The sequence below is a fragment of the Muntiacus reevesi genome, chromosome 21 (genome assembly GCF_963930625.1).
Source record: "Muntiacus reevesi chromosome 21, mMunRee1.1, whole genome shotgun sequence".
NCBI classification, from domain to species: domain Eukaryota; kingdom Metazoa; phylum Chordata; class Mammalia; order Artiodactyla; family Cervidae; genus Muntiacus; species Muntiacus reevesi.
Genome location: NC_089269.1, coordinates 393,541 through 414,462, shown reverse-complemented (window position 1 = coordinate 414,462; position 20,922 = coordinate 393,541). Strand labels below are relative to the sequence as shown.

The 20,922-nt window shown below is 41.5% G+C and overlaps 1 protein-coding gene across 9 annotated transcripts in view; it reads left to right on the top strand.

Annotated features, from left to right (window-relative positions):
* PHLDB2 (pleckstrin homology like domain family B member 2) overlaps positions 1-10,766 on the top strand; it is a 234,285-nt gene extending 223,519 nt beyond the window's left edge. For all 9 annotated transcript variants that reach the window (XM_065913484.1, XM_065913483.1, XM_065913486.1 and 6 more), the window contains 5 exons: positions 796-886; positions 2,013-2,159; positions 3,977-4,196; positions 8,216-8,301; positions 8,911-10,766. In XM_065913484.1, coding sequence (XP_065769556.1) covers positions 796-886; positions 2,013-2,159; positions 3,977-4,196; positions 8,216-8,301; positions 8,911-9,051 — 685 coding nt within the window. In that variant the 3' untranslated portion in view covers positions 9,052-10,766. The remainder of the gene's footprint in view (positions 1-795; positions 887-2,012; positions 2,160-3,976; positions 4,197-8,215; positions 8,302-8,910) is intronic.
* The last annotated feature ends 10,156 nt before the right edge of the window (positions 10,767-20,922 follow it).

The window sequence follows — 20,922 nt, the reverse complement described above, 5'->3', positions numbered from 1 at the left end:
TCCCACATGCCACAACTAAGACGCAGTGCAGCCAAATAAATAAATAAAAATATTTCTTTAAAAAAGAAAACATATTTAAGTGACTACGCAAGTATACTTGCATGAGACGTTGCTTTTAAAGCTCTGAAACCTTGAATGCAGTTTTCTCATTGGTATGGTGGCGTGGGCTTTGTTCACACAACTGGCCACAACCCTTCTGTTGCACCCGTAAGAGAAGTCATCTTTCACACTTGATCTTAGCCAAAAGGCCGAGAAGCGATGAGAAGTCATTTTTTAATTGACCATCTTAAATCACCATGTAAGAAAGAAAACGGCCAGAAGCATGAAGGTTATTGCCAGAAAGTAGCTGGTGACGCATGATCCCAAACAAAATCAAGTGACTGCCAAACTTAGGGGTCATCTGCGTAGACTCTGGAGATAGTTTTGTTGGTCTGGCATCTCTGAATAATTAAACTAATGAGAAGGCCTCCCACAGGCCAGAATTTCTAAACTTTGGAGGAAACATATTGAGAACACACTTTGTATAATTTGGTTTTGCCTTATATATGAGTAGAGCACTTTATGTGGTGTTGTTTCCCTTGCCTGTATTTTCTCTTCTAAACTGAAGTAAGTTACTTTCACCTAGAGTTGTCAGAGTTGAATTGACTTGCCTCATCAGACCAATGATTCTTGTAAGCAATATCATTTCATATTGGATCTTGGGATGTGTGTGTGTGTGTGTGTGTGTGTGTGTGTGTATCTGATAAGACATCAGTAAGAAGCAGTATTCTTAAAAGGCTTTTGTGTTTTCTTCAGTGCCAGCACTTCAAATATTGCCCGAATAGAAGAAATGGAGAGACTTTTGAAGCAGGCTCATGCAGAGAAGACAAGGCTGCTTGAATCCAGGGTAGGCCTAATATCTTTATGCCAGAGGTCAGTGATGTGGTGGTTCAAGATGCCCTGCACTTGACACTGGAAAACTGTCTTCAGGCCTCAATAAGCAGTGGGACCTTGGAATAGTCACTCTACCTTTCGTGGCCTTATTTTCTTTTTATTCTTTTTAATTTTTGGCCACACCAAATGGCTTTTGGGAGAAAGAAATGGCAACCCACTTCAGTGTTCTTGCCTGAAAAATTCCATGGACAGAAGAACCTGGTAGACGACACATGAATGGCTTTTGGGGTCTTAGTTCCTTGACCAGAATTGAACCCGGGCCCTCAAAGTGAAAGCAGAGAGTACTAGCCACTGGGCCAATGGGAAATCCCACTGGCCTCGTTTTCTTTTCTAAAAAGCGAGTGTTAGAGAGATGTTCTCTGCAACTCTTTACTGTACTACCGTTTTTTAAGTGTAAAATGTATATAGTGTGGGCATAATGAATTCCTGTATTACGTTTTCCCCTCAAAGGCCCATTTGTTTGCCTGCCAGGGGAAGGAGGAATCCAGGTCTTCATACGTTCTCCCTGCCTTGCCAGTTCAGGTCAGGACACTATTATAGTATTAAAACCCCCACGTTGTCATGACTGTATTTCAAGCCAAAGTCTGCACGTCCTTAGGAATCCCCCAGATGCCTTTGCATCCTGCCTGAAAGGTGCCTCCCTTCCTCCTCTGACTTCCCGGCTGCTTCCTCTGCGACCTTCGGCCAGGAAGCCCCAGAGCAACAACAGGAATTGGAAGGACCCACAGCCATCCAAGAAAGGCTAAAAGTTGTGACTAGTGTCGGGTCACAATTAGCCTTTTTATATTAAAAATGGAGAGTTGGGGCCATCAGCAGGAAAGGACTGAACAGTCACAAGCTGGGTTTCACTTAATATTCCATTGTTAACTATGTGTAGTGGCTGCATTTCTGCACAGAATGAAAGGTCTGTGAGCGGCGATTACGGATGTTTTACTCTTGGTTAGACACTGTGAGAATCTCACCCATAAAATTAGGGATTGCCTAGTGAGATTTATATATATATATATATATATATATGCATTGGAATTATTCAAGTATAACCAGTGTGTCTGAAATTTTTTCTGCATAATGATGCCTAGGAACGAGAGATGGAAGCCAAGAAACGCGCTCTGGAAGAAGAAAAGCGACGTCGAGAACTCCTGGAAAAACGACTGCAGGAAGAAACTAGCCAGAGGCAGAAGTTAATTGAAAAGGAAGTGAAAATAAGGGAGAAACAAAGGGCACAGGTGGGTCGGTCGGTCTGGATGGGCTGGGGTAGGCTGCCCCCTGGTGGTCATTTGTAAAAGCTGCGTTAGTGGGCCAAAAACACGTGTTCCAAACACCTATTTCAAAACTCATTGGGTACAGTTAACAAAGTGACATTTTCATGGGAAGGCACTTTTTCTTCTACCCATTTGTTGGAGTATATTTAAAAAGGAGAATATTTTTTTTGAGCAACTTTGAAAGTTCAGCTAGAATCTTTTCTAGAAATAAATAGAACACCCAAACCGAGTTGAGAAAAGGAGATTCTATTATGTCATCTTTTGGAAGCAGTTACTCCAGCACAGAATACTTTAACCAGCCCAGCTCCTTGCTGGTGGAATTAATATTTATGGTGGAATTGATTTTCAATTAATTTCAATGGTGGGATTTAATTAATAATTTACATTTTGAATTGTTTTCCTAACCACACGGCGTCGTGGTGATGCCAGTCCACACACAGGGCCATGGGATTGCTGAACTCAGGAGAGCCACCCGCTCTGTTTAAGTTCCTATCTCAGTCATCCTGGAGTTTGCTCTCGTCACTAGAACTGCTTGCATAATGTATGCTTCCTGAGACACTAAAGTAAAATTTTAAGTACCGTGTAATTTAAAGGTCAAGTCGGCTTTACCAAGGCTTACTAGATTTAAAGATAAGAGGTACCAGTTCCCTTGTTCCTTCCAGTTGCTGGCAGTCTGAAGCTCAGCAGTGAGGCTCGCCTTCATCTGTGGCACCTGCCTAGAGTCAGAGTGCCACGGAGTCACGGGCAAAGCAGAGGGGAGATCCAAGCCAGGCGTGTTCGTTCCGTTCCATTATGCCGAACCTGTCACCCTCCGACTTGCGTCAAGGGCGTCCATGACCATTTGGTGTCTGAAGCCAAACCAAAGGCACGATTCTAGTTTAATCTCGATGATTAGTTTTTTTCCAAGTATGTGGCTAGGTTCTGTTCCCCAGGACAACGGGGTGGGGTAGTTTAACAGCATAAAGTACAAGACCGTCTTAGAAACATCACTCGCGGCGACTGGCACTTCCGGATGAGCCCCTGCTCCCGCTGCGGTAAATGAAAGACCCAGTGTCCGCCTCGTCAGTGTCCCGTCCGGACAGCTCACTGGGTGCAGCTCTCGTTCCACATTCTCAGCTTACTTTAACTTTGCCTTTCAAACACCTCTGCCTTCAGTTCCTCTCAGAGAGCGTACGCAAATCAGCGCGCACGCCGGGGTGTCAGGTGGGGGCTGCACCTGCTAAAGGACGTCCCGTCAGCTCCAGCACGCCTGAGGTTGTGCGAGGAGAACTCTGCTTGAGGCCGTGGTAGGGAGGACTCCTGGAAACGCCACAGGAGAGGGCCCCACCCGCAAGCAGCAGCCGAGGGAACGCCGCGCCTTGTCTCCCGATGTTCTTGTCTTGCCGGCCGTGCCAGGGGCATGCGGGACCTTAGTTCCCCGACCCGGCATCAAACCCATGGCCCTGTGTTGCAAGTGTGGAGTCTTAGCCTCTGGACCGCAGGGAGATCCCTGTTTTAAGCGCTGGGTACCTCTTTTAAAACTAAGGTAAATGACGTGTTTCCATTTTCTCATCTGGCCTTTGCAAGGAATGGAGTCTGTGGGCCTGAGTTTATTCGCATCCCCCCTCCCCATACCATAGCGTTTGTCTTTAAGTGCCATCCACTCTTTAGATTCCAGATGACAATGTTTAAGTTCTCATAATTGCATGGACGTTTTAACACTTAGGCTTTTCAGTTCATAAACATCTGTGACCTAAAACCAAACAAAGAGCTATAGATGAGATGGCCTCATGCGTTTCCAGGCTCGACCTCTGACCCGCTATCTGCCTGTGCGGAAGGAAGACTTTGATTTGCGGACCCACGTGGAGACTGCTGGCCACAATATCGATACGTGTTATCATGTGTCAATCACAGAGAAGACCTGCAGAGGATTCCTCATCAAGATGGGTGGAAAAATTAAAACCTGGAAAAAACGCTGGTTTGTTTTTGATCGGAACAAGCGCACCTTCTCTTATTATGCAGGTGGGTCATAAAAAAAATCTGAGTGACATTCAAATCAGGAGTTTTCTGTTAAAGAACAAAAGCAATAAAATTCAGAATAAATCAGTAAAGATAAGTAATAGATTAATGGCAATATTAGCTTGATAGATGTGTATTGTATTCAGGTCATATGGCCCAGTATTTATGAATTTTCTCTAGAAATAATAAAAATTACATTTTTAAAAAGTGTGAGTCAGTTTGTTCTGGTTCTGAAATAAACTCAAACTCAAATAAATATTAAATGGAATTTATTTTTTAACCTGAAATATTATCTTTTAAACCGTGAGATCAGAAAAGGTTTCTCTTTATTTATTTATGGTCATATGGCCTATTTAAGTCACACACAATTAGGCAGCTTCGATGACAGCCATTCAGCTCTGGTTCATGGTAATTTCAGCAGTGAAAAGCTCCTCAGTGAACTAGTGAATAAGTATTTACTGGGTGACTGGAATATTTTTGGATTCTCTGAATGATAGATGATGAGACTCGTGCCCACTGAATCCTCTGTGAATACAGGAATATTTGTGCAACCAGTGGACTTGTTAAGAAGCCGCTTATCTGCACATGGATTTCATGTGGAGTGTGTCCGCTAGCCTCACACGTGCACCTCTCAGCTCTGAATAGAGCGGAGTCAGACCGGAGGTTGTGCAGACACCCGCCTCGGGGCGACGCCAGCATTTATGGGCTTTGTTGGGAGTTGTTACAAAGTGTAGCAAGGTAATAAGTGAAGAAACAGCCCAGTCGTTTACTCTGCAGGGTGTGGTCAGGTCCGCTTATGAAGAGGTGTGAGAAAGCAGGAGGCTGTGGAGGAAAGGAAGCCCCGCTGTGGACCCCAGAAGCCGGAGCGCAGGGCGGGCGGGGTGCGCGCCTCTCCGCCGGGGCTCTTCGTGTGGGGCTCCGGTTGCGAGCAGCGGCCTGACTTTGGGTTCTGTAAGAATCCAGAGACGATGTCTTCAGTTAATACAATAGAAGAGATGCCTGTGTAATAAATGCCAATTCTGTGTCTGCAAAATGCATAAAGAAATTTTGTCAGTCTCCACTGACAACCTTAGCCAAAATTTTAAAATAATTCAAATAAAACAACTTTGCTCATCTCTGCTCCTTTTTTTTAGGAGCCTTATTTCATTCTTTCTTCGGTCTGACAGGTGAGAGGTTCAGTGCTTCTTTCTGGTCCATGTAAATGTGTTTTTCAAATTTAAACTTCTTAGTGACCAGTTTTCAATTTTTTTTTAAATACCAAAATCTTTTGGAATATGAACAATTGCTCAGAACCCTAATACCAAAAACAGACAAAAATCATATTTAATTCAGGTTTTTAATATTTGCAGATTGTATAACTGACTGGTGAGACCTAATCTGACAAACAAAGCGCTGCCCATTTGGCTCAGCTTGCAGCCATCCTCGGCTGCCCTGCTCCCGCCCTCCGCACCCCGACTCTTTCCCAGACACCGCCAAGCGCTGGAGTCGCTCAGCCGCAGGCTTGTCCTGCAGGTGCAGCGCAGGCTGGGCTGGATCCCCCGGGCGCCACGGGATCACATCCCGTCAGCAAGCGAGCCAGCGTGGCAGCGAGATGGCCCGCGTGCAGGGCCTGAGCCAAACTCAGGTCTCCCTGTGGGGCAGGCCCCTGTGCTTGGCCTCCACACGTTAGCTGAGTAACTTTAGAAGGGTCTCTAAGCAAACCCAAGGCACAGAAAATATGTCTGTAAATTGCTAGGATAATGCTATTGAGACAGAATCTAGAATTATCTCATCGATTTATAAGAGCCTTGAATTTTTCATTCTTTCTGACGTGCCTTACAAACAAAAGTTTTCTTCCCCGAGTTTTCTGCCTGCTTTGAAACACTGACAAGGTTTACTTTTATCTCCAGATTTCATTTTATATCCATTTCCAGAAAACAGTATTATTGTTTTCCAGTGAATTAATTATTGCAGGATCTTTTCCACCAAATGTTTGAGAGACACACTGACCTTTTCTTTCACAGAAACTGATGGAAACCCACTGAACATGGTATTAATTAAAAGTGTTACCCTAGGAAGAGCAAAAATAAACACAAAAATATGGTCCATGCTCAAATAAGTTTAAAAAAATGCTGAGTTAAATGCAACTCTACAGGTTTATTTTCTGCTGAACTTCTCAGGGCTGATATTTTTCAAATTTGCTTTTTACTGTTGTTATGGGGGGTGGGGGTGGGAAGGACTCTCATTTTAGTAAAAACTTCAAAATGCAACTAAGTCTAAATAATTGAAGTAAGTCTCTGTCCCATGACAAAAGTTCTGGCCTTTTCTAACACTGTTGAGCTTGAAATATCCTTTCAGATTTTCTCCATGCCTTTTCATATATGGTTCAATGTATATAGGTATTGTTTCTTCTTTAATCCAGTTAGGACCAAATTATTTACCCTGTTCATACCTTTCTTCTCATAATGATGTTTCAAGGTTTTTCTCTTGCATGCATATTTACCTTGGTCTTTTCATTGGCTGTGTAGATTCCATTGTATGGCTGGTCTAGAATTGAGTCAGTTCCCTACTAAGGCTCCAGCAAGTCTTTTGCAGCACTGTGGGTGCCGCTCATGGTAAAGAGCCTGCCTGCCAATGCAGGAGACATGAGAGATGCCGGTTTGATACCTGGGTTGGGAAGATCGCCTGGAGGAGGGCACAGCCGCCCACTCGGTGTTCTTGCTTGGAGAATCCCATGGACAGAGGTGCCTGGTGGGCTACAGTCCATAGGGTCACACAGAGTCGGACACAACTGAAGCAACTTAGCACTCAGCACACAGGTCCTAATGAACACAAATACATATGCGTGTGCTTAGTAGCTCTTTTAGGATGCAGTTTTAGAAGCAAAATTGCTGAGTAAGAGAATTTTGGCACTTTCCATTGTGTATGTTTTACCAAATTGACTTCCAAAAGAGGCTTTCTTTTTTGCATTTCCTCCAACAGTGTATGATAAGAGCCTCCTTCTCTGCTTCCTCATCCATGATTTTGAGATTTTTAAAAAATGTACTTGCATGTGTTATCAACCCTGCAGAGATGAAATTACAAAATATCTCGAACTTACTGTTCTTGTTAGTCATTACAGGTGATGCTGTTTGGTTGGTGGTTTCGTTGTTGGTTTTGTTTTCTTTAATGTTTGGTTTGGTTTTTATGGCAAATATGATGAAATCTTTGGAAGCAGTTTGAAAAGCGTTGCATTGAAAGGACATTAAATTGTTGACATGAAGCTCTGTTGGGAACAGGATTAAAAAAACAAGCAGAGTAGACAAGAAATTGGGGAAGAAACATAAGTAGGATATTATTTTAAATTATAAATAAAAAGCACACTTATTACAAATGTTTACAACAGTTCCAGTTCACTTGCTCAGTCATGTCCGACTCTTTGCGACCCTATGGACTGCAGCACTCCGGCTTCCCTGCCCGTCACCAACTAGAGCTCACTCAAACTCATGTCCTTTGAGTCGGTGATGCCATCCAACCATCTCATCCTCCATCATCCCCTTCTCCTCCCGCCTTCAATCTTTCCCAGCATCAGGGTCTTTTCTGGTGAGTCAGTTCTTTGCATCAAGTGGCCAAAGTATACAACCACTGTCTTGAGAATGTAGGAAAATAATGTTTATTGATGTTAATGGTGTTTACACTTTGTGTGCTAGACTGACAGTCAATATTCTATATCATATTTTGACTGCTAATTTAGTGAAAAGCCTTGAGCAAAGTCACTTAGTCCCTTTCATGCAGGGCTGCTAATTCCAACCTTTTTTTTTCTCTTTTTCAGGATAGGATGGGGCTAACCTACGTTGTCTGTATTAACCTTAGACAATTTAAATGCTAGCTAAATTTTTTAAATTAATTCATTTATTTTAATTGGAAACTAATTCCTTTACAATATTGCCGTGGTTTAAATGGTAGATAAATATTTTAATGATGATAGTTATAATGAAGTTATGATTTTTTCTGTTCATCAGTGCTGATAAAGTATTTATTTTAACACTCATCTGCCATTGCAGACAAGCATGAAGCTAAATTAAAAGGAGTAATATACTTTCAAGCCATTGAAGAAGTATATTATGATCACCTCAAGAATGCTAATAAGGTAAGCATTGAAATTTCAGATTCCCACGATTTGAATGCATAAGTTGGGGTGAGACTTTCCCAGAGGTCCAGTGGTTAAAACTCCGTGCTTCTACTGCAGGACAAGCCGGTTTGATTCCTGGTTGGGGAACTAAGAGCCCACATGGCGCATGGCCAAAAAAAGTTGGGTGAAAGGAGTTAGTACATGCTCATGCGGAAGCTTCAAGGAAACATCTCAGTAAGACAGAGAGTAGCATTCATTATTTATTTAGTAATAAGTAATAAGTATTACTTATTTAGTAAGACAGAGAGTAGCATTTATTGAGCTACTTTTGGAGCAGTCACTATCGGCTGGGTACCCCTGCTAGAACTTGACAAAGTATCTGCTAACTTGACTGGTGAGCTCACTGTGAGAGTTCTTGTGCAATAAGGCCAGAAAGATGGTCAGTCTTGAGAAAGGTGTTGAGGGCACGACTGTAGGTTATATTAGAGCAAAGTAATGGCTACATAGATTGCTATAAATTGAAACTTTTAAAGAGGAAGAAGCCCTCACGTATCTCTGTGTTACATTTCATGCTGTAATTGCAGTGTATTTGCTTTACATTCTTTTCCTTTCTTTATTTTCCTCTAGAGTCCTAACCCTTTACTTACCTTCAGTGTCAAGACTCATGACAGAATCTACTACATGGTAGCCCCGTCGCCAGAGGCCATGCGAATCTGGATGGATGTTATAGTGACTGGGGCCGAAGGCTACACTCACTTCTTGTTGTAGTGGACTGCACGACCTCAGGGCAGACTGCAATAATCTCTTACAAGAATGAAGCCATATCAACACCAGATGGACAGACCCAACAGACCCATCCCTTTAACTGTGGGTGCTCAGAACTGCTTTCACATTAAGAGGAAGTCATTTGTAAAAGAGAAAGAAGGGGTTGTAATTCAAAGCTTGATCATAAATAATTCAAAACTTGATCATAGACAGCGAAAGAATTGCCTATGAGAAAGAAAACACTCTTTTGGTAAATAGCACCACTTATAGGAACATTTCTTATAAACTCTTTATATCAATTGTTGATTTTGATGAAATAAACTAGTTTATAAAATGTCTGTATGTATTTGGAAAATATGAAATTATTTTAGTACCCAAATCATTGGTGGCATTGACGTTATTGGTAATCAACTGGCTCTTTTTTAAAGGAGTATTTTATGGAAGGTTATTTTATAAATATTAATATAAACAAATAAGGGCTTGGAAAGGGAGTATATTGTAGGAGGAGTTTGGCCCTAATTTTTAAGTACTACACCAAAACCAAAGACTTGACATGACCTCTGCTGAACAGTAGTAGTTATGAACTGCATTTAATGTTACTCTACATTTTAAAATGGTACTTTGATGCCAACAAGTGCCCAAGAAGTTGACTTTGAAGAGTCACCACCAGCATAAGCTACTGTACATACATAGCAAACACTTTCACTTTGTAAAAGAAGAACAAAGAGCTGTGTGTTTCAGGAAGAAGCAGTCTTAGACATTCTATCACACTGGGCAATTTAAAATAAAGAGAATATTTAGCTTCAGCTGTTTTGCCTATGATTTCTCCATTCCCAGTGCTGAGAATAAAGGCAACAGTAGCTGATTTCCTTTAGATTGTCCAACTCCTCTTTGTTGTAGAGTACGCGTGTTAACTGCAGCCTCACATGATATAACTATGAAATAGAGCTCTGTTTTCACCAAAGAACAGACCAATTAGAATACTTATTTTCCAAAGTATTGTAGTGCTATTCAGAGGCACATGAAGTTCACCTTAATGTTCTCTGTAATGTACTATTGTATGATGTTTTTTCTTTACAGTTAGCTTTTGTTTTTTAGAGTTCAATTAATTTGTATTGAATGAAATGACTTCAGGCAAGTCCTTTTGTAACAGTTTTTCAAATGCCATTTATCCTGGTTTATCATGTTGTGTGTGTTTGTAAGTATGAATGTACTCTTTCCACTCATTGACAGAGGAATAGAAGTAGAAAATAATAATGTTACTTACTAGTAAAAATGAAATTATTAGATTAGAAGTGTCTTAAAATTTGTCAGGCCTGACTGGGTACAATTTTTTTTTTTTTTAATTTGCAGTGGTTTGTATACATGTTGCCAATAATAAGATTTTGTGACTGGATTACACATGATGTTACTTGAACAGTGAAGGACAAAATCACAATTGCAGAAGACATTTTTATAATCTGTTTCTACAGAGATCACCCCTAAACCCTGTAGTGATCTAAGACAGTGAAGTACAAGTGCTGAACTTTTGTTGGTTAATGTAAAGATATAACTTTTCTGAACTGTACTTTACTTTCTTCATAGGACTATAAAGATACTCTAATCAACTTTCTATCTTGCATGATGTAGTTGATTGTAGTTGCATGGTTCAAATATGTGTGTCAAAATATGTTGAGTTTGGATTAAAATGTTAATCAGATTTCACATTCGAAAATAAACTCATTTTAATAGGAAGTTACCCATTGGTAGCATGACAAGGGATGGATTAATCAGCAGAAGTCAACTGTAGAATTGACATAAAGTCTGTGTGCTAGCTAACATTATGACTTGTAGTTTATAAACTGAAGTAATCAGATATGTCCCTGGTCACATTCCTGTTGCTAACAAAATGAGATGACTTCTGAGGAGTCTGACATCTTTAGTCTAATTGCATCGATGCAATTATTACTGGGGATTGAAGGAGTGTATTTACCTATCTTGCTCTCTGATGGGGGAAAAAATCACGCAGGTATGAAGTTAGAGCTCTAAGGCTTTACTTGGTGGGGACCACATTTGTCTCCCTGAACTAAGGCAGCAGATTTCAGAGAAAACTGCCTTCAACAACAAGTCCTTTCGCACATGTTAATGAAGGCAACACTGATAGTAGGTCAGTGGAAACACCGCTGTCTGCTTCAAGCCCATCACTGTCAGGAAAAGCATCTTCACTTGACGCCAGTCACAGCTTTTGCTGCTGTGTTAAACTGATGAAGGTGGATGGAGAAAATGATTCATGGGTTTGTGCATTTCTCTGGGGTTTTGTGTGTGTGTGCAGTGCCTTTCCCAGTATGAGAACAAGGAAAAATTTTTATTCTGCTTCACATAAAATGCCAGAAGAGATGCAAAAATAAAGGGAGAGAATAGGGACAGGAATGATTGAGAATATTTGAATTATCCAAAATCACAGTAAGAAGTGTTTACTGTTAAGATACAATGGATGCTGAAGTGATGTGTGTCACCTTAGTGATTTTAGCCCCTTTGGAGTTGACAACAGGCTTAATGGAGAACCTGAGAAATAACTCAGCAGCTTTTGGAGAAAGTTGCTAAATCAAGCAGCTATCTTTGCTCTGTTTCTGGCATTATACCTCTCAAGGAAGAAATCTCTTTTTTCATTTGTCCAACTTTCCTGGTGCCTTCTAATAGAAAAGCTTCTCAAAACTCCAAAGATAAGCTGAATTTACTGTATCCAGCCTTTGCCTTTAACTCTAGCACCAGTCATTGCTCCAAAATTTATGACCAAGATAGTTAAGTGGCTTTACTCAGTCATAAACCAGCCACTGTAACTTTTGCATAGAAAACAAACAACAAGAAAAACGAGGTAAGCCTTTACTTGTTGATGCTTGAGGCCTCTAAGAATTGCTTTGAAGGACACCAGAGCTAGAATCCAGAGACCCTTGTACACAGTTTATTCAATCATATTTTTATTGGCCATTCCATTATTTTTCTGTTTGCCTCTGAAAATGGTGCTCTAGCAGATAACATACATCCTTATAAACCATTATTGTTTTCTATAGGATGGTCACAAATTGGAGCCATTGGGTCAAACAGCATTGACAATGATGCAAATTTTAAATTGTCATAGGTGATATTACTTGACAACAGAGTTTAGCGGTTTACTTTCTTACCATCCATAGACGAATGCCAGCTTGCCAATAATCGTTCTTTTTAACTTCTGCCAACATGATGGGGAGGAAAAATGGCATGCTAATTTTAACATTTAATGCATGTTATTATTTCAAGTTTTTCAATTAGTGAGGTTGATCATCATGTTTACATATGTGAAGTGCCTATCACAAATGTTGGCCAATTTTGCTGGAATTACATATTTTTTCTACCAATTTCTGGGAGCAGGCTAAACAGAAGTATTAATATTTTGTTATCCACACAGTAAATCAATTTCACTATATATTTTTATTCTTTTTTATTCCAGGGGTTTCAAATCTTGCTTTAAGAAGTTCCTTTTATCTATACTATATTCTCCTAAAATGTATTTGAACCTCTCGGTTTTATTCTTTCATTGAGACGATTTAGCTACTGGAATTTACCTTCGCACACAGTATGAGGGAGTGTTTGTTAGTCCTGTCCGACTCTGCGACCGCCTGGACTGTAGCCCACCAGGCTCCTCTGTTCATAGAATGCTCCAGGCAAGAATACTGGAGTGGTCATAGAATGCTCCAGGCAAGAATACTGGAGTGGTCATAGAATGCTCCAGGCAAGAATACTGGAGTGGTCATAGAATGCTCCAGGCAAGAATACTGGAGTGGTCATAGAATGCTCCAGGCAAGAATACTGGAGTGGTCATAGAATGCTCCAGGCAAGAATACTGGAGTGGTCATAGAATGCTCCAGGCAAGAATACTGGAGTGGTCATAGAATGCTCCAGGCAAGAATACTGGAGTGGTCATAGAATGCTCCAGGCAAGAATACTGGAGTGGTCATAGAATGCTCCAGGCAAGAATACTGGAGTGGGTTGCCATTTCCTTCTCCAGGGGGTCTTTCCAACCCAGGGATCGAACCCACGTCTCCCACATTGGAAGCAGATTCTTTACCACCTGAGTCACCTGGGAAGCATGAGAGAGGAGTCTTAATAATTCAACAGTCTGACATACGAAGAGCCAGAACAAAAACAAATTGAAAAGGGGCAAAGAAGCAGCAAAAGTTCAATTCCACTCCAGGCGTTTATACAAGCACGATTAAGGTCAGAATTTGGAAACATTCCCTGTAAAAGTCAATATATTGAAAGGCTGTTGCTGTATCAAAAGATTCCGGGATTCTTGGCCTCCAGCAGAGAAGAATTTAATTTGGGGCCAGTGATGAGGCTTGAGCGCTCAGAGCTTTTGTGTAATAAAGTTTTATTAAAGTTTAAAAGAGATAGAGAAAGCTTCTGATAGAAATCAGAAGGAGGCAGAAAGAGTGCCCCCCTGCTAGTCTTTAGTTTGGTGTTATATAGCTACTAGCAGTCTGCTAATTAGAGAAACAAGAGTCTGAAATGCACTACTTGGATGAAATCTCAAAAATGACAGAATGATTTCTGTTCATTTCCAAGGCAAACCATTCAATATCACAGTAATCCATGTCTATGCTCTGACCACTAATGCTGAAGAAGCTGAAGTTGAATGGTTCTATGAAGACCTACAAGACCTAGAACTACCACCCAAAAAAGATGTCACTAAGAAGTCGAGAGTAACAGGCAAATTTGGCCTGGAGTAACAGGTAAATTTGGTTTTGGTGTAGAGAATGAAGCAGGGCAAAGGCTCAGAGAGTTTTCCGAAGAGAATGCACTAGTCATAGCAAATATCCTCTTCCAACAACACAAGACTCTATACATGGATATCACCAGATAGTCAATACCAAATTCAGATTGATAATATCCTTTGCAGCCAAAGATGGAGAAGCTCTATAGAGTCAGCAAAAACAAGACCAGGAGATAACTGTGGCTCAGATTAAGAACTCCTTATTGTCAAATTCAGATTAAATTGAAGAAAGTAGGGAAAACCACTAGACCATTCAGGTTTGACCTAAATCAAATCCCTTACGATTATACAGTGGAAGTGAGAAATAGATTCAAGGGATTATTTCTGATAGAAAGAGTGCCTGAAGAACTATGGACATTGCACATTCTATTGTACATTGTACAATGTTCGTGACATTGTACAGGAGGCAGGGATCAAGACCATCCCCAAGAAAAAGAAATGCAAAAAGCCAAAATGGTTGTCTGAGGAGGCCTTACAAATAGCTGAGAAAAGAAGAGAAGCTAAAGGCAAAGGAGAAAAGGAAAGATATACCCATCTCAATGCAGATTTCAAAAGAATAGCAAGGAGAGATAAGAAAGCCTTCCTCAGGGATCAGTGCAAAGAAATAGAGGAAAACAACAGAATGGGAAAGACTAGAGATCTCTTCAAGAAAATTAGAGATACCAAGGGAACATTTCATACAAAGATGGGCTCAATAGAGGACAGAAATGGTATGGACCTAACAGAAGCAGAAGACATTAAGAAGAGGTGGTAAGAATACACACTTATTCTTACACACAGTAAGAAATGTACAAAAAAGATCTTCATCACCCAGATAATCATGATGGTGTGATCACTCATCTAGAGCCAGACATCCTGGAATATGAAGTCAAGTGGGCCTTGGGAAGCATCACTACAAACAAAGTTAGTGAGGTGATGGAATTACAGTTGAGCTATTTCAAATCCTAAAAGGTGATGCTGTGAAAGTGCTGCACTCAATATGCCAGCAAATTTGGAAAACTCAGCAGTGACCACAGGACTGGAAAAGGTCAGTTTTCATTCCAATCCCAATGCAAGGCAATGCCAAAGAATGCTCAAACTGCCACATAGTTGCACGCATCTCACACGCTAGTAAAGTAATGCTCAAAATTCTCCAAGCCAGTTTTCAGCAATATGTGAACCGTGAACTTCCAGGTGTTCAAGCTGGATTTAGAAAAGGCAGAGGAACCAGAGATCAAACTGCCAACATTCGTTGGATCATCGAAAAAGCAAGAGAGTTCCAGAAAAACATATCAGTTCAGTTCAGTTCAGTCACTCAGTCAAGTCCGACTCTTTGCGACCCCATGAATTGCAGCATGCCAGGCTTCCCTGTCCATCACCAACTCCCAGAGTTTACACAACAAGCTCATTCCCATTGAGTTGGTGATGCCACCCAGCTACCTCATCCTCTGTCGTCCCCTTCTCCTCCTGCCCCCAACCCCTCCCAGCATCAGATTCTTTTCCAAAGAGTCAACTTTTTGCATCAGGTGGCCAAAGTATTGGAGTTTCAGCTTCAACATCAGACCTTCCAATGAACACCCAGGACTTATCTCCTTTAGGATGGACTGGTTGGATCTCCTTGCAGTCCAAGGGGCTCTCAAGAGTCTTCTCCAACACCATAGTTGAAAAGCATCAATTTTTTGGCGCTTAGTTTTCTTCACAGTCCAACTCTTACATCCATACATGACCACTGGAAAAACCATAGCTTTGACTAGACGGACTTTTGTTGGCAAAGTAATGTCTCTGCTTTTAATATGCTACCCAGGTTGGTCGTAACTTTCCTTCCAAGGAGTAAGCGTCTTTTAATTTCATGACTGCAATCACCATCTGCAGTTATTTTGGAGCCCCCCAAAAATAAAGTCTGACACTGTTTCCCCTGTCTCCCCATCTATTTCCCATGCAGTGATGGGACCAGATGCCATGATCTTAGTTTTCTGAATGTTGAGCTTGAAGCCAACTTTTTCACTCTCCTCTTTCACTTTCATCAAGAGGCTTTTTAGTTCCTCTTCACTTTCTGCCATAAAGGTGATGTTATCTGCATATCTGAGGTTATTAATATTTCTCCTGGCAATCTGATTCCAGCTTGTGCCTTTCCAGCCCAGCATTTCTCATGATATACTCTGCATATAAGTTAAATAAACAGGGTGACAACATATAGCCTTGACGTAGTCCTTTTCCTATTTGGAACCAGTCAGTTGTTCCATGTCCGATTCTGTTGCTTCCTGACCTGCATATAGGTTTGTCAAGAGGCAGGTCAGGTGGTCTGGTATTCCCATGTCTTCCAGAATTTTCCACAGTTTATTGTGATCCATAGAGTCAAAGGCTTTGGCATAGGCAATAAAGCAGAACTAGATATTTTTCTGGAATTCTCTTGCTTTTTTGATGATCCAGCAGATGTTGCCAATTTGATCTCTGGTTCCTCTGCCTTTTCTAAAACCAGCTTGAACATCTGGAAGTTCATGGTTCACGTATTGCTGAAGCCTGGCTTGGAGAATTTTGAACATTACTTTACTAGTGTGTGAGATGAGTATAATTGTGAGGTAGTTTGAGCATTCTTTGGCATTGCCTTTCTTTGGGATTGGAATGAAAACTGACCTTTTCCAGTACTGTGGCCACTGCTGAGTTTTCCAAATTTGCTGGCATACTGAGTGCAGCACTTTCACAGTATTATTTTCAGGATTTGAAATAGCTCAACTGGAATTCCATCACCTCCACTAGCTTTGTTCATAGTGATGTTTTCTAAGGCCCACATGACTTCATATTCCAGGATGTCTGGCTCTAGGTGAGTGATCACACCATCGTGATTATCTGGGTCGTGAAGATCTTTTTTGTACCATTCTTCTGTGTATTTTTGCCACCTCTTCTTAATATCTTCTGCTTCTGTTAGGTCCATACCATTTCTGTCCTTTATTGAGCCCATCTTTGCATGAAATGTTCCCTTGCTATCTCTAATTTTCTTGCAGAGATCTCTAGTCTTTCCCATTCTGTTGTTTTCCTCTATTTCTTTGCACTGATCCCTGAGGAAGGCTTTCTTATCTCTCCTTGCTATTCTTTGGAACTCTACATTCAAAAGGGAATATCTTTCCTTTTCTCCTTTGCCTTTAGCTTCTCTTCTTTTCTCAGCTATTTGTAAGGCCTCTTCAGACAGCCATTTTGTGTTTTTGTTTGTTTGTTTGTTTTTGCGTTTCTTTTTCTTGGGGATGGTCTTAATCCCTGTCTCCTGTATAATGTCATGAACCTCCACCCATAGTTCATCAGGCATTCTGTCTATCAGAACTAGTCCCTTAAATCTATTTCTCGCTTCCACTGTATAATCATAAGGGATTTGATTTAGGTCATACCTGAATGGTCTAGTGGTTTTCTTAAATTTAAGAAGTTTAAGTGGTTTTCTTCAATTCAATACTTTCTTCAATTTAAGTCTGAATTTGGCAATAAGGAGTTCATGAGCTGAGTCACATGTTTTTGTGGCTGTTTTGCTGACTGTACAGAACTTCTTGCTTTTGCTGACTGTACAGAGCTTCTCCATCTTCGGCTGCCAAGAATATAATCAGTCTGATTTCGGTGTTGACCATCTGGTGATGTCCATGTGTAGTTGGAAGACCGTGTTTGCTATGACCACTGCATTCTCTTGGCAAAAGTCTATTAGCCTTTGCCCTGATTCATTCCATACTCCAAGGCCATATTTGCCTGTTACTCCAGGAATTTCTTGACTTCCTACTTTTTCATTCCAGTCCCCTATAATGAAAAGGACATCTTTTTTGGGTGTTAGTTCTAAAAGGTCTTGTAGGTCTTCATAGAACCGTTCAACTTCAGTTTGTCAGCGTTACTGGTTGGGGCATAGACTTGGATTACCGTGATAATGAATGGTTTGCCTTGGAAATGAACAGAGATCATTCTGTTGTTTTTGAGATTGCATCCAAGTACAGCATTTCAGACTCTTTTATTGACCATGACTCCATTTCTTCTAAGGGATTCCTGCCCACAGTAGTAGATATAATGGTCATTTGAGTTAAATTCACCCATTCCAGTCCATTTTAGTTTGCTGATTCCTGGAATGTCAATGTTCACTCTTACCATCTCCTGTTTGACCACTTCCAATTTGCCTTGATTCATGGACCTAACATTCCAGGTTCCTATGCAATATTGCTCTTTACAGCATCGGACCTTGCTTCAATCACCAGTCACATCCACAACTAGTTATTGTTTTTGCTTTGGCTCCATCCGTTCATTCTTTCTGGAGTTATTTCTCCACTGATCTCCTGTAGCATATTGGGCACCTACCGACCTGGGGAGTTCCTCTTTCAGCATCCTATCATTTTGCCTTTTCATACTGTTCATGGGGTTCTCAAGGCAAGAATACTGAAGTGGTTTGCCATTCCCTTCTCCAGTGGACCACATTCTGTCAGACCTCTCCACCATGACCCGGCCGTCTTGGGTGGCCCCACAAGGCATGGCTTAGTTTCACTGAGTTAGACACGACTGTGGTCCTGTGATCAGATTGGCTAGTTTTCTGTGATTGTGGTTTTAGTGTGTCTGCCCTCTGATGCCCTCTAGCAACATCTACCGTCTTACTTGGTGCTTTATTGACTATGCCAAAGCCTTTGACTGTGTTGATCACAACAAACTGTGGAAAATTCTTTAAGAGATGGGAATATCAGACCACCTGACCTGCCTCTTGAGAAAACTGTATGCAGTCAGGAAGCAACAGTTAGAACAGCACATGGAACAACAGACTGGTTCCAAATAGGAAAAGGACTACGTTAAGGTTGTATATTGTCACCCTACTTATTTAACTTATATGCAGATACATCATGCAAAATGCCAGGCTGGATGAACCACAGGCTGGAATCAAGATTCCTGGGAGAAATATTAATAACTTCAGATATGCAGATGACACCACCCTTATGGCAGAAAGTGAAGAAAACTAAAGAGCCTCTTGAAGAAAGTGAAAGAGGAGAGTGAAAAATTTGGCTGAAAACTCAACATTCAGAAAACTAAGATCATGGCATCTGGTCCCATAACTTCATGGCAAATAGATGGGGAAACAATGGAAACAGTGCCAGACTTTTTTTTTTTTTTGGGGGGGGGGGGTTGTTGCTAAATCACTGCAGATGGTGACTGCCGCCATGAAATTAAAAGACACTTGCTCCTTGGAAGAAAAATTATGACCACCCTAGGCAGCAGAGACATTACTTTGCCAACAAAGGACCATCTAGTCAAAGCTATGGTTTTTCCAGTAGTCACGTATGAATGTGAGAGTTGGACTATAAAGAAAGCTGAGCACAGAAGAATTGATGCTTTTGAACTGTGGTGTTGGAAAAGACTCTTGAAGAGTCCCTTAGACTGACTGCAAAGAGATCCAACCAGTCCATCCTAAAGGAAATCAGTCCTCAGTATTCACTGGAAGGACTGATGCTGAAGCTGAAACTCCAATAGTTTAGCCACTTGATGTGAGAAACTGACTCATGGGAAAAAACCTGATGCTGGAAAGATTGCAGGTAGGCGGAGGAGAGGACGACAGAGGATGAGATGGTTGGATGGCATCACGGACTCGATGTATATGAGTTTGAGTAAACTCTGGGAGTTTTGAAGGACACGGAGGCCTGGCGTGCTACAGTCCATGGGGTCGCAAAGAGTCAGACACAACTGAGCGACTGAATTGAACTGAACTGAATTAGAGAAAGGAAATAGCTCAAAATTCAGAGACTGGCACCGGGTCCCTCATCCACGACATGCATTTTGAGATAACATTGGTACAAGGAGAGTTGTCGGGGTCTTAAAATGATTGACATGAATCTTGAAGAAAGGCAGATTTCCAAGCAAATACAGTCTCATTAACACAGCTTAAGAGAATATTTGCATGAGTAAAACACACTGGTTTGTCAAGTGGGTTCTGAGTTGTCAGGGAATGTTTAACGGGAGGATTCCTACGTGCTGTTTCTCATGAATCCTCTGTTCCTTATTAGCTTCTGCTAGAAGCGAGTAGAACTGCAAGCAGCTCTCAGGCCTGAGGTCGTTGAGTGAGACGGGCTTGGGTCTCCTTTAGTAAACATTCGCTTTACGCCTAAACTGCTTAGGCTCGTCCCCCTTTCCTTGAGATGTGGATTGTCTCCCGACCTTGTGACCATTCTCCTCCTTTGTTCCCTTGGTAACGGTTACTGTACATTTGGTTTTCTAATCTTTATCATTACTGAAATAAGTTTCTTGTACTACAGCCTATATATACTCACAGAAAAATCATTACAGCACCTTTGCTCCATCAGAGATGGGGTCCCCGTGTCTTTCTTTCTTTATCTCTCTCTCTCTCTCCCCCTCCGGCTCTCTCTCACTTTATTACCGTCCACTCCAGACTGCTAGGTCCCAGTCCATTAAAGGACCCCAACACTGAGTCTTAGGGTGAATGGACTTGAAGACAGAGGCCAAATACATAGTTCATTAACACAGCTTAAGAGAAATATTTCCATTAAAAAAACACATTGACTAGCTCAAGGTTTGAGAAATGTTAAGTTCAGGTGGAACCAGGTGTCGTCATGGCAACAAAGAATTTTAAAAGAAACCTCTTTTTAAATTTGTATAGAGAAAGGGAAAAAATACAACACTAATAGTTTGTTTCTCCTGCCGCTTAAGAGCGAGATATAAAATGACACTTGCAGCCTCTTTCCTCTGTTTGGCGACCCCTGGCCTTCCGGCCAGCTAACCTTCTCAGCACCAGGAGTAACAACGACCTGCACCGCAGCAAGCTTAACGCTTTATGCTTCAGTGTCCTTGTGTCTCGGGATGACCAGACGTTTTCCTGTCTAGGGGGTTCCTCTCCTTGCTTCCAGTCCTGGAGTATCCACTCTAGAAAGCAGGCTACCAAGTACGCTCAAAACATCCCAAACTGTCACAGGCCAAAGGGGAACTGACTCCTCGGAATGATGCTGGGAAACACTGAGGGCAGGAGAAGCGGACGACAGAGGATGAGACGGCTGGATGGCATCACCAACTCGCTGGACATGAGTCTGAGCTAGCTCTGGGAGCTGGTGATGGTCAGCGGAGCCTGGCGTGCTCCACGGGGCCCATGGGGT